Genomic DNA, 21218 nt, shown 5'->3' with positions numbered 1-21218 from the left:
AAAAAGGTGATCTTTTTTGCTACCTGACTCTCTAACCAAGGTTTGGAGGGCTGGATTTCTTCCCTCAGACTGAAGAAATCCTTTTGAAACCAGGACTAAGAGAAACAACCACGACACAGACAGCTCTTCTGCATTTATGCCGTGTGTATTCTCTGGTGCTGGTCAGGGGATCCAGACACAGGTTTTATTCCTCATTGTCTTCCTTTTAGGGGGCCTAAAGCATAGCCAAATTTGGGCTCAGAGGAATCTGAAAATACTTCCAGTGGCTTGTGACCTCCTTCTTCCAAAGAAACTAGACTTCTAATCTCTCTTCTCCCATGTGGGCTCTTTCACAACTGTGCAAGGATCATATTGATTTACGGCTCAAGAACAGGCTTCCCAGAGCCTGCTGCTTGGGTTTTACAGGGGCCAAATAGGGATGCGATTCCTTTGGAAGTGGCAGTCTGGAATAGAGTTGGAGAGGGAAGGACTAATGGGAAATTAACTGACTTGGAAAAAAATTTGAAGCTTGGAATTGGAAGGAGATTCACCCTGAACATGAAAGAATGAGTTTCTCTTCTCTAAGGAACTCAAACTTACATCTTTTGTCGAGAAAATGATGCCGGTGCCTCTTCGCCTCTCTTTTGGCCGCCGCCTCTCTCGGATTGACTGTTTGTTCGGAGATCTGTCATCTAAATCCTGATCTTCACACTCTGGCCAAGCAAAGAAAGACTGCTTTGGTTTCAGTGATGTACATCTGTGCTTTCGCTAAGGTACTGGGGTTCTTTTCAAGCTGATCAAGATCATCTTGGCTTGTGTTATATTACAAAGGAGTTATTAAACCAAATGAAATGGAATCTCAGTGCCCTACTACATTCGGTTACTCACACTCCTTATCAGAGCCCAGAGAGGTTACCTTGGCTCTCAGCTCTCCCCAAATCATCCCGACGTACTCCTGAGGACAAACTGTACTAGGGGAATTGCTCCCTCCAAGCTCTAAGATCTAAAGGCTCCATGGATTAATATCTCTTTTACTTATCCAAAATGGAAAACATCCTTTTATCCCTCTCTGTTACAAGCAATAGCCTGTATCCTACATTAGGATTTTCATTTAAACAAGTAACATTTGTTTTGTGAGGTGGCAGCTCCCCATACCGCTCCCCTGAGAATAACAAGTAAACTTATTCTCTCTGTCTGTACACGTTGGAAGTTCTAAAACTCATGAAAATCCCTGAGCTTTGATTGTTCTTCATTCTCCTGGGTACATACCATTTTTCTCCATCTCGGTGGCTGCACCTCTGAAGTCTGCTGGATTCACAGAGTCAAGACCTAGATACTTATTTGTTCGAGTCAGGTACGAACTTGTATAAAGGAGAGGTGCTGACGTCGAAGGAGATACAGGTGTCGTATGTTTGTCTGGTTGTACTGGGCACCTTAATCGCCGATAGACAGTCTATAAACAAAGAACCATGACAAAAAGTTAGTAGAATGCAGAGGAACTAGCAGATTTGGGATTTCAGGGAACTGGGTAATCAGAATGTAACGTTTTCTTCACTGCTGCTGGAAGTGATCACCTCCCTCTGCCAGATCAGGTTCATCACATCAGACTGGGATGAATGTTAAAAGCATCGTACGGCTACAATGTGAGAGCACCTTCCCGTCGCTGGGAAGTCTGGGATCAATCTCTTTGTCCCTACAGCCAATGGCAGGACAAACAATTTATCTGATAGAAACGGATGATTTAGAGTAGAAAACAGAAATGATGGTAGGGGGAGAAAACTGGTCTCTTTAGTTTTCCATTACACACAGAACATCTGTGGAAAAATGTGAACACAAAGCCTGAGTCCAGCCTGCACAGCAAGGATGGATCCAGGCCACATTTCTATCATTAGACTTCTCATTCCACTTTCTGTGATTTACACGGTTTTATTTTCTGGCAAGAGACAGAAAAGTGAAATTCCCAGCGGAGAGCAAAGGAACAGCTAACCTCTAACACCTACATACCCACATCCCTCGTGCAGATCGCTGAGGTGAGCTACTACTCCTCAGTATTACTTCTTTCCAGCAAGTCTGCCCCCCTTAAAATAAACAGACATCCCCAAAAGAATTTCTCCTGATCTCAGCTATCCTGAACGGTTTCATTAACTCTGAAACAATGAGAAGTGAGGCCAGGCGGATCACCTCCTCATCTGTATTTCTGCTCCACCGTGAACGGGTCTCCTGCCTTTCACTGCTGTCCTCAGCAGGCTCAGTGCTCTCAGCTTTCTCACTTTGCTGTTCCTGAGCTTGTCGCTCTGCCCGAGACCGGCTGAAGGTTCGCTCTGCTTCCTGAAGGTCTGTCAGTGTCACACCCTGGAGAGAAAGTAAGAGAGAGAACTTCTAAATTTATGCAACTAGATTTCAAGTCTTCCAGGTCAGTTTAAAATGCCCAGCAGGCTTATACCTGGGCAGGCTAATGTTTCATCTTTATGCTAATGGAAAGAAAAGAATTCTGTCGCCTTTAACACATTTCTCAGTGTACCTACCTAATCGCTGACTCAAAGCAACCCAAATATACATGATCAAGCTACAAACTAAAAGGCAGGTATACTGCAGAAATGAGAACTTTGAAATCTAACTCGTGTGTGCTTGGGGGAGTATTTTGCAATAACTGTTTGCAGGAACTTTTGCCAGAACCTCTTCAACACAGTGAGGGTAGACAAGCCCCTCGTCCTAAGTAGTAACGTAAGAGCAGAAGAAAATCTTGCCTCTTTATACATCGGTTCTCTTCATCCTACACACGAACATGAATATTTCCATTCTTTACCTGTGTAGACCTGCGAGTCTGCCGGGCCTGCCTGGATCGTGCCTTCCTCAGCGATTCTGCTTCCTCATCCCGCACCGGAGTCAGATATGACCTGAAAAAAAAGGGCAGAGGAGGTTAAAATAAAAACAGATGCTCTGCCTTCCTGTCTCTGCGAGCTCCAGAACTGAGATATTATTCTCTTTCATATGGACAAAAGTCATTTTAGCTCCATCTACCAAGACTACTGTCATCATCTGTTTTGGGACAACTTTCCTATGAGCATACGATACACAAACGCTCGCATTACGTTCTCCGTAGAGTCTCTAAATAAAGTCTTTACTATTGGACAAGTTCAGTTAGAAAAGGTGCAACTATTTAGTGTATTATTTACCCCATTCCATGTCTTATTGCATCATTAGCAAAAAAAACCAAAACACCAAACCACCTCTCATTCAGATAAAGATCTCAAGAACAGAAATCCTGCACTGGCACATTCCTCAGACCCTCCTTCCTGTCATTATATTCATGATCATATTCCTGCAATCTGCTGTCTTCACCAATATGAAATCCATCATGCTAGAAACAGGCTGAACTGTGGGCATCTTATAAAAACAAAACACCTTGAAAAAAGCTATGAAATTAAAGAAACGACCTTCACACACCTGAGTAAACAGAGTCCCTTAATACTGAAAAACACACAGTTAAAATACAGAGCTGGTCACCACTAGGTTTCATTAAACTGGGGAGATTTCAAAAGAATTATTCACATGAAAATATATAAACTGAACTCTCTGCACTGGCATTCACTGTGGACAAACTGGAGAGGAATTTGGCAGTGGTACCGCAGAGTCAGGGATCGCACAGCAGTAAGCCCGATTTCCCTATCGGTGGAGTGGCTTCCATCTTAGGAAAGATTAGTTAGATCGGACTCTTCAGCCTGGTTAATAGGGAATGATTATTAAAACTGTCTCACCGTACAAGGATGAGGGTGCCTGAAATGCAATGTTCTTTTGTAGGTCTATCACTGCCACAGGTTAACAGAGTATCAAAGATCTAGGTAAGTTCAAAGAATAATTAGCCAAGTGACGGACTAAGATCTATCAAGGACTATGCTTACTTTGTCCTTGGGCTCTTTTCCTGGTTCTTTACTACAGACCACTTTCACGAAAAAGGTAATGGGCTGAAGAGATTTTGCATCTGATCCAGTAAGTTAAGACATTTATCAGAAAGTTTACTAACTTTGCTGCACTATGACAAAACCTCAAAGAATCACAAAACCCGGATCATTCTAAAACCACGATGGCTTTTATCCACCTTCACGATCTTGTGTTCAGCGCTGATTTAGGTGTGCAGCCGAACACAGACTGACCTCCAGCGCTCAGAGACACATCACTTAACAGGGGGTTCCTCAGGCTGTTTGGAGGCACATCCACAGGAACAAGTCACCTCGCACTTCAAGTGTTGGTGGGGCACACATGAGAGGCTTCTCACCCAAAACCGGTGTAAGTATTTGACCCAATAAATCATGCCCCAAACTCCCTGATCTCCAAAGACTACAAGGAGAGTGCGAAGGATCGATCGTCCGTGCTGGAGATGCCCGCACTGCAGACTTCTGGAGGAGATGAATCATGCTCTGGGAGCTGGCTACAATGGAGATGTCTACATCCGAGCTGGCCAGGCTCACTGAATTGCACTTCCAGGGTGCAATTTATCACCTTCAGAAAGAGCCTCCAGCACAGATCATGCATTGCAGAGGAGCTCATTGCTTCCCATTGATTATCCAGACAGACACGCTAGCTGTGATGGATACGCCAACATGGGAAGCACCTAAAATTCAGAGGGATGATTGCCTCCCAAGAATTCGCTGTTTCATGAACAAAAAAAGCTGCTGTTTGATGAATGAAAGCTGTGCAACTCCTAATTTTGCAGACAAGTAGTTCTCTTCTGCTCTCCTTTATGCAGTGCATATGTGCTACCCAGGTAATGGCACATTAAGGAAACAATAAGCATTTTCTGCAGCTTTTGACACAAGTAGAATAGCTGCTATTTGCCCAGGATCCAGAAGTAATAAGCCACCTAGAGGAAGAATGCATTTGAAAAATATACTGCAAATTAAGTTCAGAGCAGTAGTTAAAAAAAAAAAACCTTCTGAAACATATAAACCAAGTAAATTCATAGCTAAGTAAGGTGGACAGTTTACTGCAACAGCTTTGAATCTGTGGAATTTACGTCTCATACTCTGCAATGAGGACACAGGCGTGTAGGAGCTACATACACATGACAGGAGTAAGAGGAAAGATGAGTCCTGCCTTTGCCCAAGGAGGAATTCAGCTCATACAACAGCACGTATGCAGTGGGCCACACTGTGCTTGTTCAGGAACACTCCTGGTACGTGTGCGCAACAGGAGGTCACGCTTACGGCAGCTGAAGCACTTCTGCACACAATAAAACAATACTGAACTCCCTGCCACAGGATGTGAGAGAGGACAAAACAGATTTTCAAAGTAGTTTCAAAAATGGTTAGGCAAACCCATGGAGAACAGGTCAGCATCGGCTACTGAACAGGAGGCTGGGCACGCTGCTGATGAGCCGTGAGGAGGGCTTTGCGGCAGGGTCAGAAGAGGCAGGTTTGCAGGAGCACAGCAAGGCTGCAGGATTTCCCTCGTTTCAGTGTTTAGCTACAGCTTTGCGTACAGGAGCGTACAGATACAGCAAGAGAAAAACCATTTTGTGTCTCTTACCTCGTCATCCTCCCAGACTTTTTTCTTCTGCTCTCCCAGAATTTATATAAAAATAGGAATGTGTTAAAACATCAGTTTTGGGTGTCCAACCTGTAACAGTGCCTTAATCTTCAGACAAGCACATTTTGCAAGTCAGAATGGCTCAGTTTGGGCTGCAGCCTTTATCGATTGCTAACTTTTGCTTTCTTTCCATTTACACAATTCCCCACTTCTTGGAGCTCACCCAAATCCATTTTACAAGCATAAGATAACTGAATTTTCTGAAACAAGTCGGCAGAACCACTGCACAGTGACATAGCTGGTTTCTCCGAGTAAGCAGCTACAGCCTTTTCCTGGTGATGAAGGAAGGTGGCCGTGCTGTAAATATTTCAAAGGCAAACAGCAGACACCATACCTGCTGGCAATTCAACCATGTTTTTGCTCTACTTGGTGTTTTTTTGTGTTTGGTTTTTTCTCTGGGGGAGGGAGGGAGGATAAAGACAGATTTTACAATTTTAGGTGATGCTTCACTTTGCTTACAAGCTGAATTTTAAGAGACCTGAGTGTGCTAAATGGGATGGAAGAAAGAGAGAACAAATGCACCGAAAGGAGATAGCAAGTCTGATGCAGCCATAAAGCAAGGCTGGGCTGGATGACAGAGGGAGAGCAATACACTGCTCTCCAAAGCAGAAAAATTGCAGATCACAGCAAGCTGCAGGGGATAGACAGCAAATGGGGTATGAGGCGGTCTGTAAACAATCCACAGAGTTTTTAATTACGATTTCAAGAAACACATTGCTTGCTGAAATGCAGTATCTGTGTAATCCTATTAATTCAAGCAAGTATCACATGATCTAGGCAGATCTTCAAAGAAATGGTCCTATGGGTTGTATTTTCTTGCAATAACCTTTCTCTGAGATACATAAAATGAGCAGCCATCATGCCAAGTTCAAGGCACACATAAAGCAGAACAGATTTTTCCCAGAGTTTTGGTTGCAAGTACAAGCAGCAGAATATAAATTGTTAAGAGATGCGCACGTGAGAGTCAGCAAAAACACTGCAGAAGTTTATAGTTCCCAGAGACAGAGACAAGTGTGTCCTGCTGCCACAAGAGAGCTACAAGCTTTTGATTTGTGCATTAGCTAGAAAGAAGCTGGGTACTGAAAGATGAATCTGGTTTCCACTTAATTCTTCCTATTTCCAAAACAACACCTATTTTCTCTGTTAACTCTTTTAATCGGGACAGTGCAACACAAAGATGGATCCCAACTGTTCATCACCATCTCAAGGCAAAAGGAGTTGCAATAAAATACTCATAGAAGGGGAGATTCAAAACAGGGCAATAGTAAGCCTAGATATATAAGCTGGTAAACCAAGAATACAAGAGCAAATCTGTATGTTAGAGAACCTGTGCCAGAGACACCCCCCCCCCATACTGTGGAGAGAAACCCCTCCCAAGTAAAGGGTAAATGTTGCAGAAAAAGAAATGACAACCTCCTGTTAATTGGTGCACAGATAGCAAGAACAGATGATGAATTTCTCCAAGAAACATAGAAGCTTCTGATAAGCTTTTTACAAGGCTGGGCTCCTTCCTTTCCTTCCTGAACTCCTTCAAGCACTTACAGATGGAAGCATTTGTGGCAAACACCATCTACCACCACGTAGAGTCCTTTGGCAGAACGACATCACCCAGTCCCAGAGGGAACACCAAGAGTCTGTAAAGCTTGCTGAAGTTTTACATTTTCACACTTCAGTGACCCAGCACTGGGAAAGCACTTGCCTAAGAGACACTCACCTATGTGCGTCAAAACTTGGCAACAAATTTGGAAGCTAAATGTTCATTAAATGCTAGAGCTGCCCTTTTGTCAAAGTGGATTCAAGGCTTTTCATCTTGCACCAAAATGGAGACGCACACCCCCATGAATTGTAGTGGGCCACGATGGGATTCCCCCTGTCTCCATCAGGTCCTTCTCCAACAAACCCATGTTCCCGTAGCAAGCGCAGTAAGAATACGAGTTGGCAGACAGTAACTACAGGGCGTGTGGTCTCTGCAAATGCAGCACTGTTGGTCGTGAAATGGGGAGCTGCTTGATGCGGCTCTTCTAGAGAAAAGCTTGCCATGGGCAGGCGCTGTTCTGCTGGCCCTCTCTGACTCCTCTCATCTCAGCCCAAATTCTCTTTCTAGTTTAGGAGTGACTCTGAACTACACTCACTAGACTAGAAACTATAGTGACAATTTTCTTGGAAGCCAGGACAAACTTTTGGTTCTTCCAGCTCTGGATAATATCTGGATAATAACTTTTCTTAAGAGTACAATATCACTATTCCAAACAGTGCAGTAATTTCAAAAATCCTTATCGTACATCACTCTCTCGCTCTCTCATACATACATATATACACACATAAATACACACACTGAAAAAAGGAAAACAGAAAAAAAACCCAGCAAAAGCCTCAAGTACCGATACTGTTCCCCTGGAAGCAACTGGAAAAGTACAGCATCCCAGCGATGCATTCCTACAAACTGGAAATTTGCCATCGGCTAAGAAACTATCTATCTATAAGCTGGGGGAGGGAAGAGAAGCAAGCGCAAGTTTTGCAGGCAACAATGATGACAGCAGTTCCCAAAATACAATTCCTTAAGTTAGATAATAAAGTATGTACCCAGCAGCAAGTCAATCATTTACAATTACACGGAAACAGCCAGAAAAAGAAACTTTCCTGCTTTCTCATTCAAGCAAGCAACAGGTTTCAGTTCTTCACTGTATTTATCCCTGTGCTAACATGTTCTACGCATCAGCCCACCACAACTGAAGACACTCATTAGAGAAACTGCCATGAAAAGCTGGCTGACTGTAATTTGAAAAGACCATTCAACAGGCAGGAGGAGAAGGACAACATGTCAGACTCTGCAAGTGTTGGAGCTGGGAATGAGGGAAGAGACAGCCAGACAATGCTGAGTTATTTAATAAGCTGAGGACAGAGGGATAACAAGATTTCAGGATCATGCTCTTAAAGCATTTCACAGCTGGCTCAAAAAGGCTCAGCTGAGTAGTCACCATTTTCAGACCTTTGCTTTTCTCTCTCAAGTTAGTTCTGGCTGCTGTGAGCTGTCATTGTGTTTCAATCTGGTCTGTGAATTCTCAACTCACGAAAGCTTAAATGTCTGAATTTCAATCATCTATTTACAGTATGATTAGCAGGTTAACAAGCAGAAGATGAAATTCTTTATTTGCAACAGCTTTGCTTTGCTCAACATGTTCAGGTGCTGATCCGAGAGATTAAGTGACTTGTGATCTTTGTCACTTGTTAATCAAAACAACAAGTACCCTTTATCCCTCCTCAAAACTCATGCTTTGATGTGATGTTTACAATGGGTTGAGGTTACATGTATGGCAGCTGATGCTCTAAGAGTACTTCCTATCATACAGTTCTTGATGATTTTGCGTGTGCTTTCCCATCTGCCCATGTTCATCTCTTTGTATGCCCTTCAGAAAGCAGAGCTGCTTCTTTTGCGCTGTATTCCTACAGCAGCTAGCTCAATGCACGTCCTCTGCAGGCTGGACTACCGCAATACAAAGAAGTGAGTAGTGCTCTAATTGCAGACCCAGGTGGGAACGCAGCCCTGCTCACCCTCAGCCCCAGGTGCTCTGTATTTCCTCTGCCAGAATACGAAAATACAGCATTGGTACCTACTGAGAACTCAAAGTCTGGGCTGGGGGAGACAGAACATAGATTGGAAGCTTTTAAATTATCAGTGCTATCCCTTTGCATTAATTAATGCCACTCAACATCATGGTAAAAAGTGAAAAGGCAACAAATATCACAGTGATCACATTCCTTAAACTGTCTACCTTGTCTGGAGAAGGCTTGCTGTTGCTGTAGAACCTAGACCTTTAAAGTTTTTCCAGAAAAAGGGAAAATGTACTTGTTTAAAACCAAAAAAACAATCCAGGAAATTTTTCTGCAAAAGAAAAGCAGAGAGTGCTGCAAATACAAAACAAAGCAAGCCAGCAACACCTTTTCCCTACCGAACTTCCCCTCAGTTATTGAATGCATTAGTTGTGACCGCCACAGGTGCAAAGCTTTCCAGGCTGGAATATTCTGAAATTGGTTTGTGTTCAGCATAGGACATTAGGTGTCAATATACAACGCTGAGCAGTTTGTCACTGCGTCATGGAACAACGTGCACTACTGTCTGCAGTCCTCAGAAGCTGAATCTTTGCATTAAAAAAATTGCTGCATGAAACAGAGCGGGATGAAACTCCATCTCCTGCCAGCTGATGAATGAAATGAAGGCAAAGATGCGAGTGTCCTGCCTCCCTCACTATTTCTCCTTCTCATTTTCAAGTGAGTGACAAGTCAGACAATACAATTTGACATTTTAAACAACCTCAAGCAGACCTATTACAGCTTTCCCAAAAGCTAGTTTACACAGTCTAAAACAAGGCAGGAAATCCCCGAAATATAAAAAAATTTCACTCGGCAAAAATATGAATATTTGGGAAATTGCCTTCTGCAACTAAAAAAAAAATAAAATCAAATGAAAACTTGATAGTGATAAATAAGGTTCAGCTGCTGAACTAGATAAACCATAGGAGAAATGCTCACTTGGCAAGTACCTCCAAGCAGCCTTCGACCGCCACCTCGTGGAAGCAGCCACCGAACAGATGCCCGAGCCCTTTCAAGGAAGACGATCATCAATCAGCCCCAGCTGAATTACAGAAAACATCACCGAATATTAATAACGTATGAAAGATTTCCATTTCCTACTGAGCTCAGACTGCGATTTCTTAGCATGTGGTAGTGGCTTTAGTTCAGTTTCAAATGTCCACTGTTCTCGGGGATAGAAGATTAATTAAGTTTGCTCAAAAACTTTTCCTATAGAAATCCCAGGGTGGCTACCTGGCTTCCTTGGCTTCTCCACCTGTAACATCCACGGGTTGGTGCTGTGGAGCAAAGAATTTAACAGAATAGCTGATTTTGTGCTAAATTAGCTCTCAGCTGTACCGTCACACAGTATCTCCACAAATATTTCAGGTACATTCTTTAGTTTAATGGCCATTTTTGGACACAGAGAAGTATTTGAACATGTCAAAGTTAGTAAATGCCCATACCCTGAACAGCCAGGTAACGGCACCCAGATGGAACCGAAGCCCTGGCTGCAGAACTTGCCATTAGACAAATCTGCTGTTAGACACAAGGATTAAATACGTGAAACATGTCAGTGGTTACAATTAGTATGTAAAGAGGAACTGCACACAAATTTTGCATGTAGACAGGGATGAGGAAAGGCAGTTTTACCTTCTGCTTGCTCCATGCTGTCAAGCTGCAGTTCTTTTACATGGGCTAGCTCAAGTGGTCCCTGCTTCGTTTCCTTGACCATTCCTGGAGGATCCCACATATATTCCCGCTTTGAGTTAAACAGGCCAACCTACAGCCTGGGCTCCTCCGCCCAAAGCAAATGCCAAAATATCCCCCCCCGCCCCTTCCCCTGAGCACTGGATAAAGTCAGTCGGCAGCTGAGCACGCAGCAGCACACCTGCTCGCCTTCTTTACAGGAAACAGGGCTCAGCAGCAGTGACCCCCATCCCACACCTCGACCTTTTTCCAAATAAACATGCAGCCTGATTTCTGATACAGCAGAGCAATCTCGCCTCTTCCCAACATGGACAATCCGATGGCCAGCAGAATTCCTGCCCTCCCACGTCATCTGCACCAGCAGCCTTTTAAAAAAAGGACAACTTTATCTGAAAGAGATTAACTGGAGAAGCATGGCAGATAAATGCTTTCAACAGCAGGTGCCAGATGATCGTTCCGTTCTTCACAAGAGAGAGAACTCTTAACTTTTTGTTGTCCGCTGTGTAGTGTGGACAGGAATCCGTCCCTTGTCATGCAGCAGCACTTTACATGAGTATCCCCACCACCCTGGTCCCCAGGGACCCTTCCCAGGAGAATTAAGACCACTCAGCTTTATGGCAGTCAGTGATAAGGATTATAAAGTCAAATACTACTGAAAAAACCCCAAGGTGGTAGCAAGACAATGCTCACGGCTTTTTTCTACCAGTTCCTCTCAAGTGACATTTAAATACCCCTTGAATGCAAATCCCATAGTTTAACTTTTACAGAGATCAGGATTTCTTATTTTTTTTGTCAGATAATAAGGGTTAACGGACATATTGGGCATCCGCGTTCACCCTAGAGGAGTCATGCTCTGAATTTGGACAGGACAAGAATCACAAGCTAAAAGGACTTGCCAAAAATTGTTCATCTAACAGTACTGGTGGAGGAGGATTCAGTTATTAATATATTATTAATATATGCTACTATAATTAGCAGCTGGATCCTTAAAATGAAGGAACAAAGAATGAAAAATAAATTCCTCTTGGGAATGAAGCAGAAGAGAGAAATGTTTGCTAGACATTTACCTCGCGTGTCGGTGAACTTTCTTCATCTGAAAAAAATTTCTAGGGGACACTTAGGGGGCAAGAAGCCAGGCTGAACACAGCCGTCAGCCCCAAAGCTGCTAGGAAAACAAGCCCCCCGCACTCCCGTTCTTGATTTATCTGAAAAACTGGTCAGAGCGCATTAAAAAAATAAGGAAGAAAGAGACGTGTTTCCTGTCTCTAACTAACAGCTTGCCTGATGGCAAGTGCTACCACCTTGCTGGAACCTTCCTGAGGAACAGGAAGAACAAATACAATTGCAGAATGCAATTGTATAAACAAAGTGGCTGGGGAGGGGAAAGAAGAGGAAGGACAAATTAAAATCCTAATTCTTACAAAACCAGGCCAGATTTCAAATTCAGGAGTGTCCTTTTAAACTGGTCACACAACTGAGAACACAGACTTGGGATCTGCCTTGCAGAAGTTCTTGGGCAAAGCTTGTCTTACCCCACATGACAGCTAACCACGAGCTGTGGGCTGCACGGCAGCCTTTCAATCTGTCTTGGGAACCGAAGTTTTCACATAATATGAAAGGCTTCAGTGAGACCCAGATCCCCCAGACCTTCCTTTCAGCACCAGTCACATTCCAGCATCTCACGGCACAAGTCACATTCCAGCTTAGCAAGATCTCCTGCAGACTCCCCTCCATGCACAGGGGACGCAGCTCCAAGCAGCCTCCAGCACGCAGGGAGCCTGCGACACGGGGAACCCTCTTGAGAGGGGCTGCAGCATAGAACTCCCGGGAGAAGATGTGGCCACAGAGCCCTGCACTGAAACTACACGCACAAGGTCACAGACGAACTTTGCAAAGGAGCTTTCGGCGGCACTAGAGGCCGCTGTCATCCCAGATGAAGGCAGATAACCCAGCAGTGGGCTGCAACCAACAGGACCCCCCGAGTCCCCACCACCTGCTTGCACCAAGCGGAAACCAAAAGGATGTTAGTTTTACACCAGGAAGAACAGGGTCTACGTGAGATACTGTAGGCACAGCATCCACGCGTTTTGTAATTCACCCTTAGCAGAGCCAGTGCTGTTTTGAGTTCAGCTGGACAAATGCATTTGCAATGTGAGACAATTTGATGCTGACAGAAGATCATCAAAATGGCCAAACAGCAGTGCTCATCAGGGGCTCCAAAGTTCCCACGAAAAAGAAATTGCCTGGCAAAAATATTGACTCTGGAAGATGGCATGTTTCCAGCCTCTCAGCATCAGCACACCGCAGTGCTGCAGCGGAATTAAGGGAGGCTGAACGTGCAGCTGGGTACATGTAAATATGCACGGCAGCAGCTTGGCTGAACATCCGAGACATATGGCTCTAACACCAGGCAGCGATTTGCTGTGGTCCGTCCAGGTAGACAGACTGCACTGCATTTCTCCAAACTGATTTCTCCTGTGCTGCCGCCTTTTCTGTTTTTTCTTTCCTCCCCTTTGTAACGACATGAGGTGTGATTCATGCTATTTTCCAGCTACTGGAGCATTTGCTGACCAATTTAGCTAGCAAACAAGCAGCAGGTAAAACGCCACAGATGAAATGCTATGGTGGGCCAGGGTAAGGCTTGTTGGCCGTCAAAGGATGCAAAACAGCCCTCCAGAGCACTTTGCTAGTTGTTCCTCCCCAGACCTAGCCGTCGCTTCTGCTTTAACCTTTTGGCTTCACGCAGATAATTTAAGGCCACAAGTTAGGAGACATCCCTGTGATCTAATATTAGATGATAAGCTTGTTTATGTTTTTGTTGCTAAGAGAAAGCTGGAGCTTTGGAAACACTGAAGCAGACCAAATGCTACTGCAACAGCTGCCGGTGGGAACTGAAATCCATATAGTGCTTCCCTGACAACTGTTTGCCATTTTCCTTTTTCATTTTGTTTTACTGAAATTGGTCTCCTTCCAAAATAAGCTTTTCCCATTTAGGTGACCTCTCCTGTTTCTCTAGGTCCATGTTTCCTAGTTCAAAACGTGCAGGCAGTTCTCCAGTCAGTATATCCTGCTGTTAGAACATACGTTCATAAATAAGGTTTCTTCCACCCACAAGCACAATGCATCATTGCTGTGCTCTTTTTCCTCTCAGTAGTTTCAAAGCATCAATTAAAGGTGGGAGGAATTTTCTGGTGTTTCTCTTTACATTACCATAATTCACAGGAGATGGTTCTCTAATAAAAATGCAGGAGACAAACAGATCTATTTATTTATAGAAACGGATTCGGCAATAAATGCCAATGCAGTAATATTAATAGATGCTCTTTTGGGCATCTACAAGTACTATCACAGTCAAGTTCCCTGTCTGCAGGCAGTGCCAAAAGTCTGGTGGCTTTTGTGGAGCCCACTTCCCCAGGGAAAAATCTAAAGCTTCTGCAACTTGATTCTGGGCTTGCCAAAATGGAGATACTGTTGTGAAATGGTCTGAAGTGTGAACTGAAAGCACAATACTCACTCTGTCTCTTTTGCACAATCTTACTTTGCACCGGGAGTATCTTTTGGCAGCTCATCTCAATTCAACTGCGAACGACACCAAGCCAACTGACCCCTAGCAAAATGACAAGGAGCATACAGAGGCACTCCTAATATTAAACTTAAGTGTTCTTGCAAAGATACTCTGCAGTAGCTATTTCAAATTATGTCCCTGCATACAGAGTTGATGAATGTGGCTCATCCAGAACGCTTACAATACCTTCAAAGCACACCCAGTGCTAGCTCTGGAAAAAAAGGAAAAACGCCCAAAACAGCAATAAAAGTTTGAGTATTTTCCAAACTGCACAGACCACCTTCTTTCTTGGATTTACTGCAGCTGAAGCAAAGCGAAGCTGGCAGCAAGCATGCCCTTCTTGCTGGTCATGTGGCTGACTGCAGATTACATGGCACTGCTGTGCTCTACCATCTTTATCTTTGCAAGCTGATAATTTCCATTATTGTCTTTCACATCCTTTGGCTTCAGGCCATTTAAAATATGTCAGAGTACTATCTCCACTCAGGAAGGTCTGTATTTTAAGAAGTTATTATTTTAGTTTGGAAGAATCTAATTACCGAAAACACTCCATGAACGAGTTGCTAGTTAGAAATACACAGTTCATTGCTGCGTTTTATTTACTACCATTTACTTTCATCAGAAGAGTCAGATTTTGCAAAAGTTAACGTGTTTGCAGGAATAAATATGGATCATTTGATATTCTGTACTTAAATGCACAAGGTAAATTTCCTTTGAAAAGAGCAGCAGCTACCCCAGGTTTATATTTCCCCAGTCTTGAAATAACATCATACGATACCACCACCTAGATTCAGAGTAATTAAAAATGCTGCTACTGCTGGAATAGCCTTGGTTGCACATGGTAGACTTCTACCTCTGTGCTAAGTCTTCCATTATAATCAATCAAAAGAAATGCATGCTGCTAGAGTGCAGCCCATCTCCTCCTGTATTGCACATCTACACGCTCCAGGAATGTTGGAGGACTGAGGGAACCTGGGGGACTTTTGCAGCAAAGATGTCTCCATCGGGGCATATGTAAACTTAGCTGAGCTGGATTGGAGGGATGGATTTTATCTGAATGCGTCTCAGTCCAATGCTCTTTTTCGGATGGGATTCACATTACAGAACCTACTGCAAGTGGCTACTGGGCTGTCTGTCGCTCTATACATAGAGGCCTTAGGGACTGAGATTAGTAGCTGAGATGGCTACTGAAGAAAAAGGCCGAGATGCTGAAAAGACAAGTAGAAAATTATGAAACTCAATTTAACCTACAATCCAGAGATGATTCAGTTCAAAACCTTAAGATGGAGCAGGGGCAGCTCCTGCCTGTAACTCCACATAGCACCTAAGAAACCGTTCTTACGCCCCCACCATCACCACCACGTGAGACCTGATGATAGAGGAGGCCCAACACACACCGGCACTCTGCTCACTAACCTTCTGCGCTCCCTGGCTTCCTCAGCTGAGAAGTCCTTTCCTGTAGTTGAGGCAGCACCGGCATTCGCAATACCATTAGCAGAGCCGAGTATAGCACGATTTGTGATTACACCTAGGGGGGTGCTAGCAGAGATGCCCTCTGTATTTTTCTCTACAGCAGAATCAGTTTGTGGCCTGAAAGGGGCTCTGAAATAGAGAAGACATAATGGAAAGCAAAGCAAGTGAACTCAACTGCTGAGCGAGACCAGCCACCTTGAGGGAGCATTGACAGTTCATTCTCCTCGTTCTAGACTCGTGTTTTTGTAGAGAACAGCACACATTAAAATGAGTTTTTAAAAATTTGTAGAAGAATAAGCAGGAGGAATTCATAGTCTTCACATCCCTGTTCGTAGCAAAAATGATTAGAAAATGTACCCGGTGAATAAGCAGAAGGAATGAACTCCAAGAGCTTGTACACTGAACACCCAAGAGCAGCCCGAGCAACACATTGTCTCTCTAACAGGGTAGCAAGAGGGCACAATCGGCCACTCCAGTGAGCGAAGAAGCTAAGGTCACATATGGGCTGTTAACTGCCTGCTGGTGCATACGCACTACTGAAACTGTCCAACGTAACCATTCTGGGATTTCTTATCAGCACTTCCCGCATGGAAGCACATTTCCAATCCATAATCCACTCCAGAATTCAGAACTTCCAACCCAAATGCTGATTTTCTGCAGCGTTATCTCAGCTGTGAGCCGTTACCTGGTATATTGGCGGGCTGATGCAGTAGTGTTCGCACCGAGAGATGTGGGACAGGAAGAGACAGGTTGCCACGGGGTGCCCAATGAGGTAGATGAACCAATGGTAGTGGGTGAGGTAGCTAGAGATGTATTGCGACTGGCTGAAATGTAGGGACTGCTGAGGTCACTACTTCTACCAAATGAAGCACTGTAAAACATCACAAAATCATGTCCTTCAGAGCACAGTAAATATTCAACAGAACATCACCACAGCCGGGCTCTCAGCTGGAAAGGGAGCAGGTATTACATCTTAGCAAAAGGTTTGCAAGGAGATTAGAGTGCACCGGAGTTGCTGCAGGTCGCTCACGCAGGCTAGCACTAGCAGCACCCCTCGTAGCTAAGCCCAGCTGAGTTTCAGTGAGAGAGTAACGGCGTGGAGGTGAATCGGGGAAGATCAGGGAAGGGAAAAACCCCACCACAGTGAAAGTGGCGCACACAGAGCACGCCTGTGTACTGGGGAAAGGAAGAAACAATGAGCAAGGATGAGGTTGCTTAAAGCAGGAAAGGAGAGAGTGACATAAGCAGGTCTGGCTGCATCACCTCCTAAGGATGCCCAGGACTTCCAGTTTTAAGAACTTGTTTTTAGTGGCTTAAAACTTTGGCAAAGATGATCAGTTCAGGCTTCAATTTTCTTTAAGGCATGTTTGGCACAAACTCTGTATTTCTGGAAAATAGCTAGCAAAACTGTCCAAAAAATATTCAAGAATCAGCAAGGGAAATATATATTTTGCCAGTTTAAAACAAAACCTTTAAAACCATTGTTACTGAAAAGCTGTAACTGTTTAAATGCTCATACTTTGGAGAAGAGACAGGAGAAAAGGGAGAAGGGCTCTCATACGAGGATGTACCCTTTTGCTTTTTCAGAGAAAATCTATTCTAAGGGGGATAAATTGCAGACCTCTAAAAACAGACTTGATGAAATCTGGCGAAATCTCCTTATTGCATGTGCCAGAGCCCCATATACGGGCTGCTTGTTGTCTGCACAGAGCAAGCGAGCGTGCATGCATGACCTAGGACCCTGCCACACCTTTCCCAGCAACTGGTATTCCTGGTTGCTACTGGTCAGACTGGGCTGTCTGCAGGATCAAAGGCTAGGAAGGCTGCCTCTCACCTCCTGCATCCTAACAACTCCCATGCCAGCACACATGGAGCATGGCGAAAAGTGGTTGCACCAGGAATAAAAGCTGACCTAGAGGAAAAGCAGACCAGGACAAAGAGCTGCAGGTTTTTGGGAAAGCCAGGGACAATGGACTGGAACTGGAAGTCAACACTAGAGCAAGAGTCAGAGAGAGCAGCCCGAGTCTGAAATAAAACTTGAAAGGGGCAGGACAACAGCCAAGGACAGGAGGTCGGAGGAAAAGATCCAGTCCAATCCACTTAGGCACCCAGTTTACAAATCAGTTTTATATGCCAAGGCCTCCAGACAGCCCAGAACAAGCAGCTGGTCCCTAGAGAGCCAAAGGAGAGACTGGGGCATCCTGGAAGGCCTCCACGGGGAGGAACCTTACATTTGGGCTCTTCAGTTGATGGCTGCTTGCCATATCCAGGTCACAAAGGAACAAGTAAGTTATTGTCACCAGGTAGCAACCTCCACTGGACCCTAAACAAAGCTTCCTCTGGAAAGTGGGCCCCTGCCCAGAGCGCTGGGGAGCAGGAAGTCCTGTTGGAAGCAAGTGCCTCCCTTCTTGGCTCTCTGCACCAGAGGAAAAGGCCAAGCCCTGGAGATGGGCTGGGAGGAGGGTGAGAGCGGGGAGCTAAGCCTGGCTGGTGTGGGCGTGCGGAGCAAGCAGCCATGAAGTTGCAGAAATGAGTGTACTGAGAAGACGATGGTAGTGGAGCGTGCGCCAGGCGAAGGAACGAGAGGAGTGGCAGGGGAGAAGGTGGTGGCAACCCTGGGGGGAGCAGGGTTGGTGTGGCACCATCCTAGGAGACCCCAAGGCAGAGAGGCTGGGGCATGAGGGGTTACTGCAAAAAAGAGAAGGAACTTGGTCAGGAAGGGAGGACATGGGAATGTTATTAAGTAAGACCTGACAAGGACCGTCTTTCAGAAGGGAATGGGCAAAAGGTAATGGGCAAAAAGGGAAGACAAGAGGGTGGAAGCAGCACCAGGTGCCTGGTAGAGCAGAGATGTGGGGGAGCTGAGAGGGGAAAGAGGAGGAGGAATGGAGGACAAGAGCATGGTGATGGCGTTGTGACAACTCCTACACACACATGCCCTGCACTGGAGAAATGTGGTGCTGGGGCATCATGCATACACTCCTGCTCACAAGAAGGGAGCCAAGGCATTGCCAGCTCTACAGGAATTCACCTCCCCACCCCGTCACCTTGCACGGGTGGAATTGCACAGTTTGAGGAGGACTCTAAGGCATTTATTCAATTGTTCACATTTGATGTGAAGAGGACCAGAAAATTGCAAGAAAAAGGTTAGCCGGGGAATCTTGTTAATTAACAGCTGTGTTCATATGAATCTGCAAAAAGGAGGATTATGAATTTATGCTAAAGAATTCAATATTAGAAATAAAAAAGGCACTGACACACTGCTACTCATTCTCTATCACCATCACCATAACATAACCATCAGGGAACGAGCAATGAAATGGAAAGGAACATTTCAAATCAATAAAAAGAAATACTTCTGAAAACAGCTAAGGCAAGTAGAATTCAAAATCTTAAAAGCCTTCAAAACCTTAAAAAGCTTCTACATATGCTAATAAAAAGGGTTTGCACAAAACACATAACTATTTTTTTTGAACACACTGCTATAGGGTATTGCAGAGATCAAAATGGGATTTGCTTATGGAAGTTGGCCACAGTGGTGGCTATTAAGAACAATGGTTAAGTATAGCCCCTGGCTCCTAAAATCACGATTGCTGGAAGCAAGGAGAGTGTGGGAGGTGGAAAACTGCTCTTAAGTTATCCTAGCTTTTGCAACTTGTCTCTCAAAACCAGTTGCTGTCAGAAACAGTCTGGGCTGCATGTTGGCCTGACTCACTGTGATGGTTCTTATGTGAACAAAACCAGTAAGAAGGTGTATCTGCAAATACACAAAATGAAGGAGAAACTAACTGCGTGAAAGAGTGATCTCATTTTGCTGTGTGAGATCCCTTCCTGTGAGGCATCTCTTATGGCTGATGTCAAAGGAAGTATGCTGAATTAATTCAACCTGCTATGCCAGTTTTCCTCCAAATCCTTTAACATACAAGTGGTGTGAACTGGCTGTTTGAAGGCCAATATGCACCGAAACGGAGAACAGGCTGTCAGAACAGGGTTCTGTGAATTTTTGGGCTAGTGGTACACCCATAGAGAAAGCAAAATGAATGACAGACACTACCATTACAGAGAGCGCTTTAATATTTGCTTCAACTAAAGCTGAAGAACATTTGCAACATTGCTGGAAGTTATTTTGTCCCCTTTTAGAAGAAAAGCCATTTTCAACATCTTAAGATGATCTGTTGCTGTTGTTTACTCTTTGTTTGGGGGTCATATAAAGCACTTGCAGAACATAAATAGGTATCTTTATTGGTATTAGTTAAATGCTAAGCTAAAGAGTAAATACAGACGTACAGAAGTCGTCCTCTCAGTAACATCCAAATATGTCATGTTCACTTTAATTCTTCCTCTCTCAGAATGAGCTTTTATCTTTTGGAGTTGTGTTCAGAGTTTTGTTAATACTTGGAAATGACAAAGAGCTCATCCTTTAACAGGCAACCAGGTTCCCTTCCTCATCTTAGAGGCTAATGCACAAGGCCGAAGAAATCAGAGGTTCAGTACAATTATATTTAATTTCTCTGCGCTCTTCTATAGAAAACCATATGGGATAGACATCAAATCGATCATGATTTTACTGTTTGTACATATGATGCAAAACCATTGATCTCTTTAAAAAAAGTACACTTTATTCCTACCTGGCAAAGCTATTCTCTGTAATTGCTTGTAAACCAACACTCTCCTATGAAAGGCCAGAATTCAGCCTTTGTGACAAGAAATTGGTATTAGTGAAATATCACTGCCAGCCAAAACCTTCGCTAGTCTCTGTACAGTTTAACCAAGGGAATACAGTACAACTATGTGAATGTAATACTAAATCTGGTTCAGGATTAGCTGAGATAAACAGTCAACGTTTGTAAAATTTAAACAGACAGCCACGTTAGTGACTGGACTGTTTCTCAAATTAGGGAACAGTAAGGCATGCCAGCAGCAAGAGGCAAAAGTTTTCCAATGTAATCAGCTGTGGCTTGTTGGACTGCCTTTAGAGAGAGACAAGCTATGGAGGTTGGCCTGTCATCATGCCCCAGGACAGATGTGAAGAATGATCAGCAGATCAGGAGAAGTCTACTGCTTGAAGCGGCTGTCTGTTTCACCTTCTGTGGAAACGGGTCTGTGTGTGCTCAGCAGTTGGACAGACATATCCTCAAGCACAACCTACCTCTACCAGCATAAGTACTAGAATACAAAAAATATGCCTCTTCCCAAATATCTCAAGCAATTGTTCCATCTTCAGGATAGTTATTTAGTTCAGGGTCTAGAATTTGGTGAAACACAATCTAAAACCTTGAAATATTTCTGCCTTTTTCCTTAAGCACAGATCAAATGGCTTTGCAGCTTGACACGC

At 44.1% G+C, this 21218-nt stretch overlaps 1 protein-coding gene across 2 annotated transcripts in view; it reads right to left on the bottom strand.

The window, feature by feature from the left end:
* The window catches only part of PPP1R12B (protein phosphatase 1, regulatory subunit 12B), a 92917-nt gene that overhangs the window by 46063 nt on the left and 25636 nt on the right, over positions 1–21218 (bottom strand). Inside the window, exons 12-17 of one of the 2 annotated variants that reach the window (XM_009320358.1) lie at positions 16569–16754; positions 15827–16012; positions 2786–2876; positions 2161–2331; positions 1249–1432; positions 580–692 (exon numbers count right to left, since the gene is read on the bottom strand). In XM_009320358.1, coding sequence (XP_009318633.1) covers positions 580–692; positions 1249–1432; positions 2161–2331; positions 2786–2876; positions 15827–16012; positions 16569–16754 — 931 coding nt within the window. The remainder of the gene's footprint in view (positions 1–579; positions 693–1248; positions 1433–2160; positions 2332–2785; positions 2877–15826; positions 16013–16568; positions 16755–21218) is intronic. The other variant, XM_009320359.1, reaches the window with a different exon arrangement.

This window comes from Pygoscelis adeliae, unplaced genomic scaffold, assembly GCF_000699105.1.
Source record: "Pygoscelis adeliae isolate BGI_AS28 unplaced genomic scaffold, ASM69910v1 Scaffold343, whole genome shotgun sequence".
Classification (NCBI taxonomy): Eukaryota; Metazoa; Chordata; class Aves; order Sphenisciformes; family Spheniscidae; genus Pygoscelis; species Pygoscelis adeliae.
This window is presented reverse-complemented; position numbering and strand designations above follow the sequence as displayed.